This window comes from Diabrotica virgifera, chromosome 8, assembly GCF_917563875.1.
Source record: "Diabrotica virgifera virgifera chromosome 8, PGI_DIABVI_V3a".
NCBI lineage: Eukaryota > Metazoa > Arthropoda > Insecta > Coleoptera > Chrysomelidae > Diabrotica > Diabrotica virgifera.
In genome coordinates this window covers 90,900,911-90,924,815 of record NC_065450.1, presented here as the reverse complement: position 1 = coordinate 90,924,815, position 23,905 = coordinate 90,900,911, and the positions used below count along the sequence as shown (strand labels likewise).

At 33.3% G+C, this 23,905-nt stretch overlaps 1 protein-coding gene across 3 annotated transcripts in view; it reads right to left on the bottom strand.

Annotated features, from left to right (window-relative positions):
* LOC126890066 (chromatin complexes subunit BAP18) overlaps positions 1 to 14,317 on the bottom strand; it is a 77,312-nt gene extending 62,995 nt beyond the window's left edge. For 2 of the 3 annotated variants that reach the window (XM_050658893.1, XM_050658894.1), the window contains exons 1-2: positions 14,131 to 14,317; positions 13,981 to 14,072 (exon numbers count right to left, since the gene is read on the bottom strand). In XM_050658893.1, coding sequence (XP_050514850.1) covers positions 13,981 to 14,072; positions 14,131 to 14,148 — 110 coding nt within the window. In that variant the 5' untranslated portion in view covers positions 14,149 to 14,317. The remainder of the gene's footprint in view (positions 1 to 13,980; positions 14,073 to 14,130) is intronic. The other variant, XM_050658892.1, reaches the window with a different exon arrangement.
* Between the last annotated feature and the right edge of the window lie 9,588 nt (positions 14,318 to 23,905).

The window sequence follows — 23,905 nt, the reverse complement described above, 5'->3', positions numbered from 1 at the left end:
CGAGGAGGTAAAGAAAGCCATTCATGGAGCAGCAGAAGAAGGGCTAGGAAAAAAGGAAAACATTAAAAGAGAATACCCAGAATAGTGGTCACAAGATCTAGAATCCTTGATAGAAAACAAAAAGAAAGTTTACCAGACATGGTTAGTTTCACAAGACGGTGAAGGTAGAAAGATATATTATGCCCGGTTAAACAGAGAAGTGAAAAGGAAAGTTGCAGAAAGAAAAAACGAAATGTGGGAAATTAAATGCGCTGAATTGAATAGATATATGGGAGGAACGAAAGTATCTGAAGTTTGGCAAACCCTTAGAAATTTAAGAACAGACGAAAAGCATAATACTAACGTACAGTTAATTAAAATGGAATGGTGGAACAAATCAAATATGGAACAGAGAAATTAAGAAGAATGATATGCCGAATCATGGAAAGAGCAATAAATGGAGACGACATCCCTAAACAATGGTAAGAATCCTACTTAACATCAATATACAAAAAGGGAACAGAAAAGATTGCGAAAATTACAGGGGGATAAGCGTCATCACTACAATGGGAAGACTGTATGGCAGGATCCTCAGGAACAAAATAGATAAAAATATAGAACGTAAAATCGGAGAAGAACATATAATACAACAGCCAATAGAGAAAAAAAGAAGAGATAAGAACAAAGATTTACACATGGTGTTTATAGACCTTACGAAGGCATACGACCTGTGCCAAGGAAAGAACTGTACAAAGCAATGACTAAAATAGGGATACCACCTAACCTAACACAAGCATCAAGAACATGTAGAGTGGAAATGAAACAAATATAAAAATAGAAAACAAGGCAGTTGCTATCTTCAAAACAACAATAGGATTACTACAGGGATGCCCAATGCCCAACGTCACTAACTGTATTTAAAATATTTTTAGAACACGCACTAACAACTTGGAAAACAAAATGTAGGGGTATGGGAATACCGATAAGAGACGATTACCTCTACACATTGTGTTTCGCAGACGATCAGGTGGTTATGTCTCAAGATGAAGAGGATACCATTTGCATGTTGCAGAGGATATCAGTTGCAGAAAACTAAAAGAGGAATACAAAAGGTGAGCCTGGAAATTTATATGAAGAAAACGGAATACAGTGGAACCTCGATTATTCGTCTCTCCACTAACCGTCACCTCTGTTAACCGTCAGGGTACATACAGACGTTGTATTGACTACATAAGCAAAAATTTTAATGTAAAAAAATAAAAAAAAGTTAATTTGATTTGTGATGAGGACAGAAAGGGCTAGCCATTGCTGACAGATAAAGAAATCGTTGAAATGGCAACAAAGGCGGACCAAACAGATTCAGAAGCTGACACAGACTTGGAATTTGACTGTAGATATGTTGATGAACCTATTGTAACTGATAAAGATTTGCCTAAATAATCTAGAGAAGCTGCATCGCACATGCAATAATTCATCAATGGTATTCTCAACAAGAAGAAGCCAATAAAGTAGATTGCATGATCTTACGCTGATTAATAAATTCAGCCGTCGCAAAATGTGAAGCAACAGTAAAACAAACAAAGACTTCAGAGTATTTTAAATTGATTCGATCTTACGAATACAAATCCCTCTTATATTGTCAAACAAAACATACAAATGAAATTTGTGAGTTATACTATGAATTTTGAATTTTTTTTTATTGTTCTGTTAACCGTCTTTTCGATTATCCGTCATACCCTTGGTCCGGTGCCCTGACGGATAATCGAGGTTCTACTGTACTTAGCAATATCGGAAGAAGACGTCAAAAACTTAGAAATAGAAGAACAAGTAGAAATAAAAGGAACGAAGGATTTTAAATATTTGGGCTGTATAATGTCAAAAAACGGAACAACAGAAGCAGAAATAAAAAATAGATTGGGACAAACAAGATCTTGCTTCAGACAACTCCATAATGTAATCTGAAATAAGAACATTACGGGAAATAAAAAAAATGATATACCAAACAATAGTGAGAAGCATCATGACATATTTTTTTTATGTAATTATGTTTATTTACAATCTACATCATTAAAAGAGTATTAAGTAAATTTTTTCCATGTTTTTGGCCATGAAGAAGAGACTTCCAATGATGTCTCATCTTATTCTATTTACGTTTAAAGTTTTAAAATAGGTCCTGAGGCCAGGTTCTATCTAGTCTCCTTGTGACAGGGCCATTATGAAATAATTCCCTTACTAACTCGTTGTCATGGTGAATGGTACGCTCGTTTTGTGATTCCGAGGCTCGATGGATTTCTTCTCTGATGAAAGGTATATTTAAGTCTTCGTGAAGTGTTTGATTAGTTACATACCAGGGTGCACCCACTATTGATCTTAGAACTTTCGACTGAAATCTTTGAATGATATTCAGTGATGTTGACTTTGCACAGCCCCAGAGGTGTAGTCTGTAGTACCAAATAGGTTTGATTATTGCTTTGTACAGCAGAATTTTGTTTTGGATATTGAGTTTTGATCTGCGTCCAAGGAGCCAATACATTTGCCGAAACTTCCAGTCTAGTTGTCTTCTTTTAGTCTGTATATGTTTTTTTCCAAGTAAGACGTTGGTCAAGATGGAGGCCAAGGTATTTAGCTTCTGTTACTGTTGGTATTCGTACATTTTCCTCTTACAGGTGGGCATGTGTTGTGGCGGTTTGTAAACGTTATTTGAGATGCTTTTGTTTTATTTACTTTAGTTCACCATTTTGTGTACCATTCACTGAGTATGTCCAGATGGTGTTGCAGGTCTTGTGAGACTTGTATGTGATCTTCATTTACTGCTAGTATTGCTACGTCATCAGCAAAGGAAGCGATCGTAGTATTAGGAGACTCCGGTATATCGGCTGTGTAGAGTGAGAAAAGCAGCGGTCCGAGAACACTACCTTGCGGAACTCCGGAGTTAATAGGATAGAGGCTGGATTGTTGGTCTTTGAATTTTACTGAGAAATATCTATTTGATAAGTAGGATTTGATTAGGAGGAAATAGTTACTAGATAGTGCTAATTTTACTTTGTAAAGCAGTCCTCTGTGCCAAACTTTGTCAAACGCTTCTGAGATATCTAGGAATACAGCGTTGCAGTATTTCTTTTCTTCGAGAGTTTTTGATATTTCATTTACTATTCGATGGGCTTGTGCAGTAGAGTGATTTTCCCGAAAACCAAACTGATGTTCTGGTAGTAATGTTAGGAATTCATGATCTGCGTATATTCTTTATAGCAGCAATCTTTCAAAAACTTTGCTAACGATTGGGAGTAGGCTGATGGGTCGATAAGATATTACTTCATTGGGAGCTTTGCCTGGCTTAAGGATCATTATAATTTCTGCAAATTTCCATATTTTTGGAAAGTATGATAAACTTAGCATGCGATTAAATATTACTGTTAGCATAATAATGGCCTTACGAGGAAGTTGTTTTAGTACTTGTGCCGAGATTAAGATCATGACATATGCCGCAAAAATTTGGGTTATAAACAAAAAAGCCCGAAAGAGCATTCTGGCAACCGAAATGAAATACTGGAGAAGATGCTGTGGTCTCACCAGAAGAGACAGAATAAAAAATGAGGAGATAAGGAGAAGAATGCAAGTGGAAAAAGATGCCCTGCAATATATAGAAGAGAGAAGACTAAAATAGTACGGCCACGTAAAGTACGGCCACGTAAAGTACGGCCACGTACGCAGAGTAGAAAATACTTGGATAAACAAGGTTGCAGAAGCTATTATAAGAAGACCTTAGGATAGAAGAAGATTTTTTGACCTTAAATACAGTCGGAAAAATGAAACAATACCCATGAACGATCACATCAATCACTTATTTTGTATTTGCTCTCTTTTTCTATAACTAACGTTTGTTATTTATAGAAAAAGACAGCAAATACAAAATAAGTGATTGAGGTGATCGCTCATGGGTATTCTTTCATTTTTCCGACTGTATTTAAGGTCAAAAAATATTCTTCTTCTTTTTTCTCAAAATGTTATTTTATGCGATTTTACAGTGATTTGGTGTTTATTTAACCAAATTTGCATTTTCTATCGTAAAGTATAAATGGAAAACATTGGTAAAAAGAAATTGTAATATGTAATTGTAAATAGTTTCAATAGTAATTGTAAATAGTAAATAGTAAATAGTAAGTAGTAAATAGTAAATAGTAAATAGTAAATAGTAAATAGTAAATAGTAAATAGTAAATAGTAAATAGTAAATAGTAAATAGTAAATAGTAAATAGTAAATAGTAAATAGTAAATAGTAAATAGTAAATAGTAAATAGTAAATAGTAAATAGTAAATAGTAAATAGTAAATAGTAATAAAACTTCCATCACATTGTTCAATATATACCGCTGAAGCGGTAGCAATAGAAAAAGCGTTAGATTGGTTAAATTCACACAATTTAAATAAAGCAGTTATATTATCAGATTCATTATCGGTCATTAAAGAATTAAACTCAAATATGACACAACATAAAAGAAATAGTATTCTGTGTGCCATCAAAAATAAAATATATAATAAAGATATTACAGTTATTTGGGTAAAAAGTCATACCGGCATCAAGGGAAATGTAATGGTTGACCAGCTTGCTAAGGATGCTACCCATGCTGGATTATATTTACCTATATTCACACTGGATGACTTACAGCTACATTATAATAACACAACTTTAATAAAATGGAAAGAAAAATGGAAAAAAATAGCAGCGAACTCAAATAATCAGTATTATACTATCCACCCTACCTTACCACAAGATATTTCCTATATTTTTAAATACGCAATGTCGAAGAAGACTACAGCGACAATAACTCGTCTGAAAACCAATCACGGCGCATTCCCAGCTCACTTAGCTAAGTTAAATATTATCCCTTCTGGGTTATGCTTATGTGATAATATATCACAATGTGACATCAACCATATTCTTTTCAAGTGCGGTAAACATAAGTCTGAAACAGATCAGCTCTATTTAAAATTAACAGATCTTAAAATTCAGACTCCCATAAACATCACCCATTTACTTTCTTTAGACAGTGGAGAAATATTTGAGCTAATATGTAACTTTCTTTTTAAAGTTGGATATATTATTTAAAAACCAATAACCTTTACTACCATTCTGTGGCTAAAGGACTAGCTTCCAAGCCAACTCTTCAAACACACACACACACACACACACACACACACACACACACACACACACACACACACACACACACACACACACACAATAGTAAATAGTAAATAGTAAATAGTAAATAGTAAAATAAATAGGAACAATTTCAGTTTCTACCATTTTTGTCGAAAAGTTAAAAATTGAGATATTGAGCAAAACAGGTTCTCCTTTAAAATCAAGATGGCGGCTAACGTAAAGAAGGAATTCATTCGTGATTTTAAATTTAGGCTACTATTGACTCCCCTAAAGGTTAGAAAAATAAAATTTTGGGCAGCTCGGCATGCAAGGTCAAATGCTATTCCGACTGTGACTGGAATAATATACTTTTGAGTCTGATATTACTGCATGTAACTTTTTTGGTATTGTAATATAATTCAAATCCTTCTAACTACTTAAAGTCCTATATTTTGGCTATCTGTGGGCAAATTTTTAGCCAAATCGATGATGATGTATTTTGGGAATGGAGAATAATGTAAAAAAACGGTATTTTAACGTTTTCTACACTATAAAATTTGATCAAAACCTTGTTCTGAATCAAAATAACTTGTGCCATATGCCATATGATGACATTTTTGAGTCCCCTCTATTAAAATATTATGTTTTTCATTGATACTTTGCCACAGAAAATTTGTTTAAATAAACACCAAATCACTGTAAAATCGCATAAAATAACATTTTGAGAAAAAAAGAAGAAGAAGATTTTTTGACCTTAAATATCTTATTTTTACGTCACGCAGAAGCTATATACCAATTTTCAGACAAATCGGAGATCCAAAATTTTTTGCCTGAGTGATTTGACATGGAATGTATAGTACCCTCGGAGATCCGTGGAAAAAATTTACACCCAAAATAACAAAATTCAGTTTGGCAACACTGTGCGAATGTTGATAGTAACATATCCTTTTTAAGATAAGCACAACTGTAATTTAGTCCAAAAAAATTAATATATTTTTTTTGCCACCAAAAATGAGATTTTTCAACCAAATAATGTTTCAAATATGATGTGCAAAATAATTTTTAATTGGGTTCTGCTAATGGGCTCTCTTTTTGTCATTAAAGTAAAAAAAACTAAATTTTACTCATTAAATGAATGTTGTCCGGTTATCGTCTTAATTATTTTAACTGTACCGTTGGGTTAAAAATCCGTTGGGTAATTATGAATGATTAATAGTCGTTAAAATATTTTATCTGCAGCGGCTTTTGGAATATCTTAAAAATATCGAATTTCATTGATAAAATGCTCATATTCCACCGATCTTCGCTTCGACTTTACCTTACATAATCTTCTATTCTCCATATTATTTGTTTTAGTGTAACGTTGGCCACTACCATTAAAAATCTAATTATATTAAACCGTTTGATGATGCAAAGACAAACTTTGTGAAACCGGTCAAGCAAAATACAACTACCTAATTATAAAATTATAATTTTTCCTGTTAATTCTACATTCTACAGAGCAAGTGTTTAAAGAATAAATTTAGGATTCTAAAAGATTTTTATATATAAAACTGATTTTCTATGACAAAACGCCAAAATAGCAAAAGATATAAATATAATTTGTCTGGGTTCTTTAACTAAATTCTCACGTAAACACGACCAAAGGTTAAATATTTTACCGGATACCATAAGTACATTGTTGCCAGTATAACGGATGCCAAAACGAGCGCGAAGTGTATAGTATTATTATTTGTTTTCTGTCATCATGCATTCTTTGTACGTGACCAAACCATCGTAGTTGTATTTCGTTAATTTCGTCATTTATTGTATGTGTGACGTTCATTATTTCTCGTGTCCGTTCATTGGTGACATGTTCTCTTCTTGATCTTCCTGCAGCCCTTCTCCAGAAATCCATTTCGGTGACCTCTAACATTCATTTTGATTTTTCCTTCATATGCCATACTTCGCAGCTGTATGTTATAATGCTTTTCACTACGGCGTTATAGATCTTTTTCTTGTTTTGGTTGTTTATCTGCTTGTCCCAGAGTACTGAGTTTAGGAGCCTAATTACTTTCCTGCCCTGAGTGTTTCGTTCTTTAACGGCTCCGTCCAGGGTTCCATCATTCGTGATTTTCATATTCATACCCAGGTATTTATATTCGTTACATTTACTGATTGTTTCTCCTCCTTCTATAGTCGAGGAAATGAAGCATTTTGACTCGCAATTGTTTCGTCCAGCATGGATTTACTTGAAATTTTCACAGAAGGTAGGGAATAGTCCAAGGATCATTTTCTATATCATGCCGCTGTATAAAAAAATTTAATACATTCCTCACTTAAAGAACTAAACTAATGTTATATCAAAGTGAGTTATTGGCAATTTAATGTGTATTTTTTTCGACGAGTACTCAAATCTAAGTATTCAAGCTTAAATAACGGGAAAACGATGCAATATATAAAATATACCTGCTAAACATTTGTCAAATTACTTCAGAATACCTATCAAATGAGCTGCGAAGCAAGTTAAAAGCGTTAAAATTAAGCAAGTTATGATGAAAATAAAAGAACCCTTTGGAATTTTTTAAGAAAAAGTGAAAAATAAATCATACGCGATTTTCCATAAAAAATAAAATTTATAATAATCCTTATAGGAACTTCTTCATATTAGCATAAGTAATGATTTCGATAATTTTGACCGGTTTAAAATGCATATTTTTGAAAAAAAGATATAATTTAAAAAAAATTGTAATTTTTAAAATTATTGTAATTTTTATATTCTTTTGATAATAACTCCAAAAATACTCAATACACGTAAAAATAATATCTATATAACCAAATTTTAGATTTTTTTGTGACAAATACTTTACCTGTTTTATTGTTTCTACAGGGTAAAAAATAACCGAGATAGAAACGTTTAAATATTAAATTTTGCTGTGAGAACCATACAACCGGGGCCATTTAACCTTTTATTTTAAAAAAATAAGGGGTTTAAGAGATTAAGTTTAACTTGATGAAATAGCCCTTGAAATTAGCTTTTAAACGGGTTTTAGATGAACCTTACATCGTAAAAATGAACGGAGTTATTAAAAAAAAACAGTAACATTTTTTGGAGATATTTTTAAAAGATAAATTTTGAAAACATTTTGGAGCATAAATTTTAATGCTATCAACATGTTCGGGGGCTCATTTGATAGATATTTTTAAGTACTTTGACAAATGTTTAATAAGTTTATGTTATAAAGTGCATCATTTTCCCGTGATTTCAGTTTGAATACGTAGATTTTTTTACTCGCCGAAAAAAAATATACATTCAATTACCTATAACTCACTTTTAGTTAACACTAAAAGGTTTTTCTAGTAAGGAGTTTATTTCATTTTTTATTAGCTTCAATTTTAGTAATAATAACTTTTTTGTAAAAACTTATAGTTTTTGAGTTATTGATGAAGAATCGGTGTAAAACATGCATTTTTCTCAAGAAATATTAAACTCTTTGGTCTTTAATAACTCAAAAAGTTTTGATTTATTTTAATAACTTTATATAATAAATTTTGCTTAGAATTTGCTTCTCTATTGAATTATGGGGTTATTTTCAATAAAATAATTTTCACCCCCGAGAAGGGGTGGCATCCACCCCCAGGGTAAAAGCGCAAGTTGGCACCATGTCACCTTTGTTCCTTGAGATAGCCTCTAACCACTCACCAATTTTTATACAAATCGATGGAGGTTCAATGAAATCGGAGGTAATAGCTCATATCCACCTTCAGTGACTCCACTGTAGAGGGTTTTTTGAGAATACATCGAAAAATATGCATTTAATAAAAAACTTGTAGATATCAAAAATTAATCTTTTAGTAACACAAATTAAATTAAACTTAAACAATCTTTTTTCGAGTATACTGTTAGACCTTTCAAAAAATAATATGAAGCTGCTAGCATGAAAATTAAGAGACTTATGATCAAAAAAGGTCGGTACCTGCTATTCTCTATGAAAAAATCAGTGAAAACAGCCCCCCAACTACCCTTCTAATTAAAAATTGATCTTCACCTTTCTGTAAGTAGTTCCTTTTATATTCGTATTATCAATACGCCCAAGAAGTTTGACCTATTTAAAAGGCCCAATTTTAGAAAAAGTGGAGTTTAAAGAAAAATTGACTTTTTGCAATTTCCTATTTGTCACCTTTTACTTCAAAATATCTCCGAAAATACTGGAGATACGAAAAAACTTATGGACTACTAAATTGTAGCTTATTATTTAATAAGTAAAATTCCATTGTGCATAGATTTTCATTACAGTGAACAGTTAGCGGAATAAAGCTATTTAGTAGATCAGATGTAGAAAAAAGGATAGTAAAGGCAAAATATGCACTCATTATACGGGTGTTAGTAAATAAGTATGAAAAATTTTAAGGGCTAATTCTACATGAAAAATTAATACCAGTTTTCTCTATAAACATATGTCCGCAAATGCTTAGTTTCGGAGATACGGGGTGTTGAAATTTTTATTTCAAACTGCCACTTTATTTATTGCTCTAAGACCAGTTGAGCTATGAAAATGAAATTTGGTGAGTTTTAGGAGGTAGTTATTACAAATTTTTTGACATACAATTTAAAATTTTGTATTCATCATTGGCGCCCCTACGGGCAATGGTCTGAATTTTTTTAAAGAAAAAAATAGTACGCCACTGAGACATTTCGAATTAAAAATTATTTTTAAATTCCACGTCTAATTTATGATAAAAAACCTTTCTTGCCTTTTTTCATATGATGCACCGTTTTTATGCAGAAAAATAAAACATCTTGACGCGTATTTTTCATTTCTTAATACATCATCAAGAACTATCCAATATAATAATACTAAACTAGAACAATAACTGAAAATATTACTAATAAAATTTCAATTAGGTATAAAGCTGCAAGAAATGTTTAAAATGATCTCCTTTACAGATAACAGAAGCATTTTATATTCATCATTGGCGCGCGTACGGGTAATGGTCTGAATCTTTTGAAGAAAACAATAGCACGCCACTGAGATATGTCAAACTAAAAATCATTTTTGAATTCCTCTTTCAATTTACGATAAAAAATCTTTCTTTTCTTTTTTTCATATGAGGCGCCGTTTTTATACAAAAAAATAAAACATCTTAACGCTTACCAAGTATTTGAGGTAGTTTCCATATGCATAGAAAATTAGTTCAAATACTTTGTGAACGTTAAGATGTTTAATTTTTTTGCATAAAAACAGCACCGCATATGAAAAAAAGGCAAGAAAGATTTTTTGTCGTCAATTGAAGGAGGAATTCAAAAATGATTTTTAGTTTTACATATCTCAGTGGCGTACTATTTTTCTCTTAAAAAAATTCAGACCATTACCCGTACGCGCGCCAATGATGAATATAAAATTCTTCTGTTACCTGTAAAGGAGATCATTTTAAACATTTCTTGCAGCTTTGCACCTAGTTGAAATGGTATTAGTAATATTTTCTGTTATTGTTCTAGTTAAGTATTATTATATTGGATAGTTCTTGATGATGTATTAAGAAATGAAAAATATGCGCCAAGATGTTTTATTTTTCTGCATAAAAAAGGTGCATCATATGAAAAAAAGGCAAGAAAGGTTTTTTATCATAAATTAGATGCGAAATTTAAAAATAATTTCTAATTCGAAATATCTCAGTGGCGTACTATTTTTTTTCTTTAAAATAATTCAGACCATTGCACGTAGGCGCGCCAATGATGAATACAAAATTCTTAATTGTATGTCATAAAATTTGTAATAACTACCCCCTAAAACTCACCAAATTTCATTTTCATAGCTCAACTGGTCTTAGAGCAATAAATAAATTGGAAGTTTGAAATAAAAATTTCAACACCCCGTATCTCCGAAAATAAGCATTTGCGGACATATGTTTATAGAGCAAACTGGCATTAATTTTTCATGTAGAAATAGCTCTTAAAATTTTTCATACTTATTTACTAACACCCTGTATAATCATAATGCATTAAGGAAAAACTGGAACACACGCGATATATCAGAATTAACCAAAATCAAAATATTTACAGGAAGAGACAGGAAGAAACAACTAGCAAAAAATTACAAACCTTTATAAAAAATCGTTGAGGAAAATCCTAAAAATATACTGGCCAGATAAAATAAAAAACATAGATCTACGGAGAAGAACAAAATAAGAGAAAATAACAGTCACGATTAAAAATATGAAATGGAAATGGATTATACGGACTCTGGGGAAGGATCGAAATAATATAACCAAACAAGCACTCGAATACCAACCAGACGAAAGAAGAAGACGAGGAAGACCTGATAATAGCTGGAGAAGAACTGTAATAAGAGATCATGAAAGAATTGGCCTGAGATGGAGAGAAGTCCAACAGAGAGCGAGAAACAGAGAGCAATGGAAAATACTTGTATAGCAAATTTCGAAAGAATAAAACAGAAAAGGATGCGCTGGGAAGGGATTACAGGAAGAGATAGAGAGAGAGAGAGAGAGAGAGAGAGAGAGAGAGAGAGAGAGAGAGAGAGAGAGAGAGAGAGAGAGAGAAACAATACCGATTATTTATCAAAATAAAATTTAATAATAAACCTAACCTAACCTATCGAAAGGCTCATCAAACAATTGTTAACTTTAAAAAATAAACAGTTGTCAAGGGTATATAGTGGTATTGTTAAGTACATTACATTATCATACATAATATAACATTACATTATCATATATAATACATAATCTTCTTCCATCGAAATAAAATATAAAATTTAAAAAATTAGAAAATACATCTTTCATAACTACACCCAAGAAATAAGTTTTTCTAACTTGATTTAAGAGTATAAAAAAACGAAAACAAACAGTTTACAGCAAATCCTTATCGTATATCCGAGCAAAACCACCTAATTGGCAAAAGTTATAAATAGAATTGGTCTGGGTTCTACAACTAAATTTGCACATAAACACGACCAAGGTTAAATATTTTCCTTGATACTATAAGTACATTGTTGCCAGTATAACGGATGCCAAAGCGAGCGCTAACTGTATGAAATTATTCTTGTTAATATACACGCTGTATATTGATCGGAAGTCACGAAGAGTCAAAACTATACAGAAGCCACGAGGGACGCAAATGCAATATATATATATATATATATATATATATATATATATATATATTATATTTAGTTTACAAATTGATGTTTGTACCGTCCAACGGTGTTATGTCAAAATTATGTTGTTTCTCTTTAATAAACAAGGTTTAAAAAAATATTTGTTGTTTTAAGTTAGCAGGTATAGGTCATATTATTAAAAAATTAATAATAATAAAATAATATTTGAGTAAAATTTATCACAGGATACATCGTTTAATGAGTTTTAAAGATTCCTTTAAAACAAGATATCGCTGGTTGCATTAGCTATACACGTTTTTAAAATATTGCCTTTTTTTGTGAGTACCAATAGGAAATTTAATTGAGATAGGTATTTTTGATAATTTTTTTGAACAAGAACCCATCATTTCTCCATCCTAAAATTTGGCAAATATGTTCAGAAAACAATAAAGAAAAATATATAATTTTTTGAAAAAAAATCAAAAATAGGTATTTTGAGATTTTTTAAAAAAAAATTTTTCTTCGTAAATCTCGATTTTTTTTTTCAAAAAAATAAAGCTTGCGGCACATCGTTTTAAAGGTATTTAGAAGACGCTCATATCGGTAGCTGTAATAGTTTTCAAAATATTAAGCTTTTTATTAGAACCCCTCATGAACAAAATTGACAAATTTGTTATTTTCAAAAATTCATAAAACCAAAACCAGTAGTCAAAAAATTCTAAAATTTTTAATTTTTCAGTTTTTTGGTAAGCAGAATAAATGTGCCAAAAATAATCAAAATCGGAGATGGTCGAAACAATCGCCTGGTCGATTTGATATGGATTGACCCTGTAGTAAATAAGTATTGATTATTTTTAAAATGAGTATTTGTTCATTAACTTTAATAAGTTATTATTAAAAGTTAATAATACCTTGCTTTTTAATCAGAGTTCTTAAAAATTTCAATATAATTTAAAATTAAAGTCATTAAATTGTCTGCCTCACTCCCAAACACGCCTCAAACACATTGGCACACTATCAAATAATTAGATAAAACACGTGAAATTTGACAAATAATTTGACCACAGGGACCTTTAGTTAGCCTTCGGGCCGCATAAAAAACACTAGAAGGCCGCATGTTGAGTATCACTGTGCTAGATCCATGTTTTGAAATTTTGTCAGGAGGCTAAAAAAACATTAAAAATGTAAATTTTCCAAAAAGTATCATAGCATTTCATCATTAAAGGGGCAGCAATAAATATCATAAAATGGCACACTAATTTGTCATTTTTCTGCATGTCCCTTACATCTTCAGAAATTTGTACTTTTAGTTTGGATTTAGGAGAACGAAAAATTTGGATTTAACAGGTTTTGATTCTGATGGGCTCACTTGTTGGTTACAGAGAATCAGATATAATAATGCCTGGTTGCACCAACAGATTTAAAGGTTAAGATGTGCCTTAAGCTCAGCTTATATAACATTCGCGTTCCACCATTGAGTCTTAGATCAGTTTTGGTGCAATGTAAGTGTGACTAAAAGTGGCCTTATCTATAAGATGAGCTTGAATAGATAAGGCCACTAAATGTATATTGAAGGTCGTTTAACAGACGAGACCTTTCCAGAAAAGGGATAAAATTAATGCATGAAATTCTGGGGTAGGTATGTTAAAAATATTTTAATAAAAAGCTATTCAAGTTTTAACCTCATTTTACTACATTATCAAAACTGATCAACTAGGATCTTTAAGTTCAAAATATTGGTAAACATGCAATATACTATTCTTACCCTGTAGGAGATTCTGCATTAGGATGCAATTGCATTGTTAGATCTCCTAATCTATTAAAAGCTTGTCCTGCGGCGGTGAATATTTCACCAACCTATAACCAATATTAGAGCTACAATTTTTGTTTAAGTTATAATAAAAAAATCTTTTACCTTGCTGGCTGAACTCATAACTATTTTATTAAAAATAATAAATACTCCTAAAATAATTCAAAACCTTCAAAACCAAAACATTTCCAGAGTTTAAACATGAAGTTAAATACAAATCGCTCAAGTGGGTGCGTTCGGACGACCATAGCGGCTGGCTGCCAGCAGAAAACTAATGTCAAAGTCAAAGTGAGTGTCACAACGGGATATTCTGCTTCTCTTTATGTGACTACCGACATCGACTTCCTACATCTAAAAATATTAATAAAGAAATTTATTTATATTTTTGTATTTAAAAATACATTCTTACAACTATATAATGTAGATGCTATTTTGACAAAAAACTGGCAAGAAAACAGGTAAGAAACTGGTAAGAAACATTCCCTATCAAAATATTATGGTAAAGTAAACCACTGTGTCTAGGTACACGCTAACGTGTACGCAAATAAAAAAGTTAGGTACACGCTTAAACGTCATACAAGTCAATGACGTCATTATTTAGCGTGTACTATGACTGGTTTTTTTGGTACACGCTAATTTGAGCAGGTCCATGTCACCAGCCCCCCTTTTTCGATTTGAGGGTCAAAAAAAGCTCATTCGTTTGTATTGCGTTAGTACTGGATTGTATCACCCTTCATTCGTTTGTACTGCCCCCACCCTTTTAAATCTGCCTGGAGGGGCTGGTGACATGCCATCCCCCCTTTTTCGATTTGAGGGTCAAAAAAAGCCCATTCGTTTGTATTGCGTTAGTACTGGATTGTATCACCTTTCATTCGTTTGTACTGCCCCCACTCTTTTAAATCTGCCTGGAGGGGCTGGTGACATGCCATCCCCCCTTTTTCGATCTGGGGGTCCGGGATGGGTATGTTCGTTTGTACTGCGTTAGTATCGGATTGTATCGTCCTTATTTTGTTTGCACTGCCCCCACCCGTCTAGATTGGCCTGGGGGGGCCAGTGACATGCTACCCTCTACTCTGCACTTTTTGCCTTCTGAATGTCGAAAATAGGCTATTTCGTTTGTACTGCGTTAGTACTGGATTGTATCACCCTTCATTCGTTTGTACTGCCTCCACCCTTTTAAATCTGCCTGGAGGGGCTGGTGACATGCCATCCCCCCCTTTTTCGATATGGGGGTCCGGGATGGGTATGTTCGTTTGTACTACGTTAGTATCGGATTGTATCGCCCTTATTTTGTTTGTACCGTCCCCACCCGTCTAGATTGGCCTGGGGGCCAGTGACATGCTACCCCTCTACTATGCATTCTTTGCCATCTGAATGTCAAAAATAGGCTACTTCGTTTGTACTGCGTTAGTACTGGATTGTACCGCCCTTATTTTGTTTGTACTACCCCTACCCTTCTACATTTAAAACAGAGAAGGATTAGTGCTAGGAGTAAGGACACAAAATCAGCCAAACCTTGCACATAGTAACATCGCGGGTGTAAAACTTGGTAAATTCGTCAAAAATGAAACGAATTAAATTTTGAAACTGAAAAACAGGCTTGCAAGCCACTCTTCACTCTTCACTCTCCATGGGGAATGGAAATTTACCCCGTCAGATGGATCTCGGAGTAGTAGCGATTTGAAAAATGGTACATGTATTTGTTGGGGATATTTAGAACACCATTTTCAATCAGAAATCAGGGCAGCGACCTTGTCTTTTCCTACTAGGAAGAAATTTATCCATCCCCTCAATAAATTTTACAGTTTCAGACGCAATCGATATGAAAATCAAAGATCTTATGCGGCGCATTCCGAAATGCACTCTTCGTTGTACAATTTCAACCTCTCTGGATAACTGATTAACTGAAACATACATACGGCAGAATTCATTGGAATAGAAAATTATTAAAAGTATTTGGAACATTAAATGAAAAATTCCCACAATCAATATCTTTCTTACCATTTAATGCCAGAGACCAGGTAACAATAATTGCCGCTGCTATGTTATGATAATTTGTTTTCTAGAAAGGTTTGTATTGTTCGTTTATGACTGCAATAAGATTCAGAATTTCCGTATTTCATTTGTAAAATAAATATAGTGTCAAAAACTTGCTTATACATTTGACGCACTGTCCGTCAACGTGTTAATTGACTCTACAGATTCAGTGCCAAAACGAGACATTTTTATAGAAAAATATTTGCAAGTATATTAAATGCCAAACTGATCTATTAAATAAACAATGACATTGCAATTTTCGATTTCTACTATGGAATTATCGCTGTATAAATCAGGGCGGATCTGTTTTGAGGTGGATGTGAGAGGTGGCATTCCGATTTTTGCAGATAAAATTAGGTGACAACTTCAGTAATTATAACTGACTTATGCCCCTTCTCAAATATGTTTGGAACATTATTAAAAAAATTTAAATATTTAAAAATTTCGAAAAACATCGATTTTTTTCAACTTTCATTGCGTGTAAAACGATTCATTTTGGAACAAAGTCATAGGAAAATAAAATAAAGATAATTGAATTTTGTATGATATACGACACGACTGGTATAAAACATCTTAAATGATTATCCTTTCTGCAAAATAGCAATAAATTCAAAATAAGAGGGCAAAATAAGCCTCTTTTTATTCAATGGTTTTCAACAACTTTGGCTGCACTTAGAACCTTCGTATTTTACTTAGAAAATTCTTACAACATACTGAATCCGTCCACCAAATTTCATTAAAATCGACATAATAGATTTTGCATAATAATTTTGCAATCTAAATTTTTTTAGAAAAAGTTCAAATTTTTTAGAAATTTCTGAACAACAAGTAGACCTGTTAGAAGTTTGCTAATTTTTTTACATATCGAGAGGTACTTTACCAATCCAATACACTTTACAAAATTAAAATCGGATTATTTAAGCGGCCTCAGTACTGTTTTAAGGATATAAACAATTTTTTTGCTTATAAACAAATATAGTGAGGACGTTTGAATTGGAATAAATTCATTTTCTCGAGAATGGGCAACTCTGGAGATAAATCCCTAAACAGGTCGATTTTTATATTTAAATTATAATTTTTGGGATATCTATCATACTACTAACGTCATCCATCTGGGTGTGATGACGTAATCGATGATTTTTTTAAATGAAAATGTGGGTCGTGTGCTCGCTTATTTGAAAGATTACTCAATTCTCTATTTATTACATAATTATTTATACAGGGTGCCCAATTTTTTTTTAATTAATTGAACAAACAGAAGAAAGTATTTAATTTAGTTGATTCGAGATACATTTTACTGTTGTCCTAAAACAGAAAAAAATGTTCATTTGATAAATAACAGAAAAATGAATTTATTCGTATTTATTAACTCAAACGTCCTCACTGTATTTGTTTATAAGCCAAAAAATTGTGTATAACTTTAAAACATTGCTGAGGCCGATTAAATAAACCAACTTAGTTCTGTAAAGTGTATTAGACAGGTAGGGCGTATCTTTATATGTAAAAAAATTAGGAAACTTCTAAATAATGGTCTACTTTTTGTTCAGAAATTTTATAAAAAAATTTAACTTTTTAAAAAAAATTTAGATTGCAAAATTATTATGCCAAATCTATTAAGTGTATTTTATTGTCGTATATCATAAAAAATTCAATTATCTTTATTTTATTTCCCTACGACTTTATTCCAAAATGAATCGTTTTAAAAACGATTGAAAAGTTGAAAAAAATCAATGTTTTTCGAAATTTTTAAATATTTGAATATTTTTATTAATGTTCCGGACATATTTGAGAAAAAGCATAAGCCAATTATAATTACTGAAGTTGTCACCTAATTTTATCCGCAAAAATCGGAATGCCACCTCTCACATCCACTTCAAAACAGATCCGCCCTTGTCTATACAGCGATAATTCCATAGTAAAAAATCGAAAATTGCACTGTCATTGTTTATTTAATAGGTCAGTTTGGCATTTCACATATTTGCAAATATTTTTCTATAAAAATGTCTCGTTTTGGCACTGAATCTTTAGAGTCAATTAACACGTTGACGGACAGTGCGTCAAATGTAAAAGCAAGTTTTTGACACTATATTTATTTTGCAAATGGAATACGGAAATTCTGAATCTCATTGTAGTCATAAATGAACAATACAAACCTTTCTAGAAAACAAATTACCATACCATAGCAACGGCAATTATTGTTATCTGGTCTCTCGCATTAGATGGTAGGAAAGACATTGATTGTGGGAATTTTTCATTTAATATTCCAAATACTTTTAATAATTTTCGATTCCAATGAATTCTGCCGTATGTATGTTTCAGTTAATCAGTTATCCAGAGAGGTTGAAATTGTACAACGAAGAGTGCATTTCGGAATGCGCCGCATGAGGTAAAATTAATTGAGGGGATGGATAAATTTCTTCCTAGTAGAAAAAGGCAAGGTCGCTCCTCTGATTTCTGATCGAAAATGGTGTTCAAAATATCTCCAACAAATACATGTACCATTTTTCAAATCGGTAGCGTAGAACTACTCCGAGATCCATATGAGGGTGTAACTTTCCATTCCCCATGGAGAGTGGCTTGCAAGCCTGTTTTTCAGTTTCAAAATGTAATTCGTTACATTTTTGACGAATTTACCAAATTTTACACCCGCGGTGTTACTATAATAGTTTTGGCTAATTTTGTGTCCTTATTACTAGCATTAATCCTCCCCTGTTTTAAATGTAGAAGGGTAGCATGTCATTGGCCCCCCAGGCCAATCTAGATGGGTAGGGGCGGTACAAACAAAATAAGGGCGATACAATCCGATACTAACGCAGTACAAACGAACATACCCTTCCCGGACCACCATATCGAAAAGAGGGGGATGGAATGTCACCAGCCCCTCCAGGCAGATTTAAAAGAGTGGAGGCAGTACAAACGAATGAAGAGTGATACAATCCAGTAGTAACGCAGTACAAACGAAATAGCCTACTTTCGACGTCAGATGGCAAAAAGTGCAAATTAGAGGGGTAGCATGTCACTAACCCCCCCAGGCCAATCAAGACGGGTGGGGGCGGTACAAACAAAATAAGGGCGATACGATCCGATACTAACGTAGTACAAACGAACATACCCATCCCGGACCCCCATATCGAAAAAGGGGGGATGGCATGTCACCAGCCCCTCCAGGCAGAATTAAAAGGGTGGAGGCAGTACAAAAGAATGAAGGGCGATACAATCCAGTACTAACGCAGTACAAACGAAATAGCCTATTTTCGACATTCAGAAGGCAAAAAGTGCAGAGTAGAGGGTAGCATGTCACTGCCCCCCCCCAGGCCAATCTAGACGGGTGGGGGCAGTACAAACAAAATAAGGACGATACAATCCGATACTAACGCAGTACAAACGAAAATACCCATCCCGGACCTTCAGATCGAAAAAGGGGGGATGGCATGTCACCAGTCCCTCCAGGCAGATTTAAAAAGGTGGGGGCAGTACAAACGAATGAAGGGTGATACAATCCAGTACTAACGCAATACAAACGAATGAGCTTTCTTTTGACCCTCAAATCGAAAAAGGGGGGTATGGCATGTCACCAGCCCCTCCAGGCAGATTTAAAAGGGTGGGGGCAGTACAAACGAATGAAGGGTGATACAATCCAGTACTAACGCAATACAAACGAATGAGCTTTTTTTGACCCTCAAATCGAAAAAGGGGGGATGGCATGTCACCAGCCCCTCCAGGCAGATTTAAAAGGGTGGAGGCAGTACAAACGAATGAAGGGTGATACAATCCAGTACTAACGCAATACAAACGAATGAGCTTTCTTTTGACCCTCAAATTGAAAAAGGGGGGGCTGGTGACATGGACCTAATTTGAGCCGCGTGTGTGCTGGGGTATTAAGTATCTGTAAGTATCGCGAGTGTGGTTAGAATTTGTCTAATCGCTTTATGTTTACACTTTAATATATTGATTTGTAAAGAGTTTTTTTTTAATTAACTATGGAATGTGGACATTTATTTAGTTCTTATAATGAGTTTAACAACATTCTAAAACAGTATGAAAAAGATAAGGGACTAAAATTCGTGATTAAGGATAGCAGAAGTAGGTAATAAGATAAAATATACGGGGCGATTGATTATTGTAATAAATCTCAGTAGATTCGCTATAGTAATAGATAGCAATAAAAGTTAGTAACAAAATTGTAGCAAACTTTGAGCTTCATATTACAAAATTAGTTAGAATATTACAGGGCGTTCGATAATATAGTGGCAGACCAAACTTATGTTTTTTAAATGGAACATCCTATATCTTATATTATGTTCGAAATCTTCTTAACTTCCATATCACAAAAATATAAAGATTTATTATGTTATACAGGGTATTTACAAAGTTATAACCAATTTTCTATGAAAATCGTAACAAGTTCAACTCCCTGTATAAATAAAAATAAACACCACAGCAAAAATAAACACCAATATAAACTTGTATAATTAACTTACGTATAAAAATTATTTTAACAGGATTTTATATAGGTATATATCATGTTTACTAATATTTATTTTGCTAACCTGAATATATATTATACAGAGTGTCCCAAAAGTAGTGGAACGGTCGAATATTTCGCGAACTAAACATCGGATCGAAAAACTGAAAAATATGTTTTCAATCATTTTCAAAAATCTATCCAATGACATTAAACACCAACCCCCACTACACCCCCTGGAGGTGGGGTGGGGGTAACTTTAAAATCTTAAATGGAAACCCCTAGTTTTTCTTGCAGATTGGGATTCGTTACGTAAAAGTAAGCAACTTTTATTCAAGACATTTTTTCAAACTGTGGATAAATGGCGCTATAATTGGGAAAAACGATTTATCCTGATACCATAGGTAAATTATAGAAACGGTCTAATATCTCGAGAAATACACTTCCAAATGAGAAACTAAAAAAGAGGTTTGTAATATTTTTTGAAAACCTATCGACAAACACCAAAAATGACCCTCCAACCCACCCACTGGAGGTGAGGTGGGGGGTAACTTTAAAATCTTAAATAGCAACCCCCACTTTTTATTACAGATTCGGATTTGTTATGAAAACTTAAGCAACATTTATTCGAAACATTTTTTAGAATTGTTGATAGATGGCGCTTTAATTGGAAAAATACGATTTATTAGCGCCATCTATCAGCAATTTTAAAAAATGTTTCGAATAAATGTTGCTTAATTTTTCATGACGAAATCGAATCTGCAATAAAAAGTAGGGGTTGCTATTTAAGATTTTAAATTTACCCCCACCCCACCTCCAGGGGGTGGGTTGGAGGGTCATGTTGGTGTTTATCGATAGGTTTTCGAAAAATATTAAAAACCACTTTTTTAGTTTCTCATTTGGAAGTGTATTTCTCGAGATATTAGACAGTTTCTATAATTTACCTATGGTATAAGGATAAATCGTTTTTTCCAATTATAGCGACATCTATCCACAGTTCGAAAAAATTTCTTGAATAAAAGTTGCTTACTTTTACGTAACGAATGCAAATCTGCAAGAAAAACTAGGGGTTTCCATTTGAGATTTTAAAGTTACCCCCCACCCCACCTCCAGGGGGTGTAGTGGCGGTTGGTGTTTGGTGTCATTGGATAGATTTTTGAAAATGATTGAACACGTATTTTTCAGTTTTTCGATCCGATGTTTAGTTCGCGAAATATTCGACCGTTACACTACTTTTGGGACACCCTATATATACTTTTATACCTACACATTGTTTTATTACAATTATGTTTGAAACATCTGAAGAGTTTTGCTTCCCTTCCCCTTCCCTTAATAAAAATATTTTCTATCAAACAAACAACAATAAACATATCAAAATAGCGTGTACCAAAATATAAAGTCACTGCCAGGTCACTGCGCACGCTAAATAATGACGTCACTGGCTTGATGCAGTTTAATTCGCGTGTATTACCTAACTTTTTTCTTCTTCTTCTTCTCTTCATTTAAATGGCCTTAGCTGCCAGGGCTATCCGGCCAGGATCCGTGAATATAGACTTGAATATTCAAGAGCCGTACCTGAGGTACATCTGGGCTTAAGCTCATAGCTCCTGAATCTGAAATAATTAAGAGATAAAAAAAAACTTTGTAATTGTTTATAAGTTCCATAACTAAAGTTCTACTATTAATGGTCTAGTTCTAGTACTACCACGCAAAACCGCACTAAGCACAAAGCACATGCATTGCAAGCAAGCATAAAGTCATAAAGTTTTTAAGCAAGCTACACACGAGTCATTGTTGGTGTTAAAAACTTTTGCACTGCGATTAATGTCTTTGAGTTTAAATTTTTAAACAACACATCAGTTAATGTCGGATCACCTTCTAGTTCCCTTCTAAGCAACTAGGACTCTCTTTGGAACCTAGTACATTCCAATAAAACATGTTGTAAAGTTCCTACACTGCCACATAAACACTGGTTTGAATTCACTACCTTCAATCTAAATAAATGTACAGGAACACTACAATGTCCACTTCTCATACGACACATTTGTGTGATTACACCTCTCCCCAGGTTGGGATATTTTGTAAACCATGCCTTTTTATATGGAACTGTAACTTGTGAGCAATAAGTAATTCCTTTTGCCTCTCCTATTTGTTGGAATCGATTTTCCCAACCAATCTATAGGTTTTCTTTATATTTAATTTAAAAATCTTTAAAGGGGCCTTTGGTTCTTCACTAATGGGCAGCTTTCTTCCAAGATTCGCAAGATGGTCAGCTCTATCATTCCCAATAATTCCAGTGTGACTTGGAATCCATGCAAATTTAATTTCTCTATGTTGTTCATCAAATTCACATAGTTTTTGTTTTAGTTGGAGAATTTGTGAGTCTATTGCCGCCTTGTAGCTTGGTCTTGTGATTTTTTCTAGAGCACTCTTAGAATCACTACAGATGAGGCACTTTGTGAAATAATTCTGTTGGATTAACAATAATGCTTTTTTAATGGCAAATACTTCTGCTGAGCAAATTGAATTAGCGGAGGGTAATCTTGCTGTTAACTGTGTTCTCTCGTTAAGGTATATCCCAATACCTACATTACCTTGTTTATCTTTGGATCCATCTGTGAAAATAAGTTTATATTCCGACCAGTTATTGAGGTACCATTCCATAAACTTGGTTTGGTTATTTGCCTCTTTGCCCATATTGACAGTTTCATAAGCCATAGGAGAAATCTGAATATTAAGTGGAAAGGAGTGACAAGGAAATAAGGAGCTATGTGCTACCTCATGAATTTCATGTAAAGTATTCTGGAAAGCAGCCAGTATTGGTGGGAAATATTTTCTTCTCCAAAAACTAAAGTAACCCAGAAAGACATTGTGAAATTGCTCAATTGAGGCATATATTGGGTTGTCATAGGCTACTACTTTTAAAATGAATTTAGATGCTAGCCATATTCTTCTGAGATCTAACGGTGTTTCTCCATACTCTGACAAAATTATATGAACTGGAGAAGACCTCATAAATCCCCCCACCACTCTAAGAGCTCTATACTGAACCTTATCCAATTTTGCAAGTAGAGAACGTGCACAACCTCCCAGAAAAATGGATCCATAGTCAAGATGTGATCTAATGTATGCCTTTTATAGAGTGAGTAAAGTTGCAGGATGTGCTCCCCACCAAGTTCGACACAAACAACGAATAATATTGACTCCACTGGAAGCCCTCAATGCCATCTTTTCAATTTGACTTCTCCAAGAAAGGGAACTATCTAGAATAACTCCCAAATGAGAAACTTCTTGTTTCCAATCTAAACGTATGTTATTCACTGATATTAGTGAATTCGGAATATTATTCCTATTTCTATCAAAAAAAATTGCTTGACT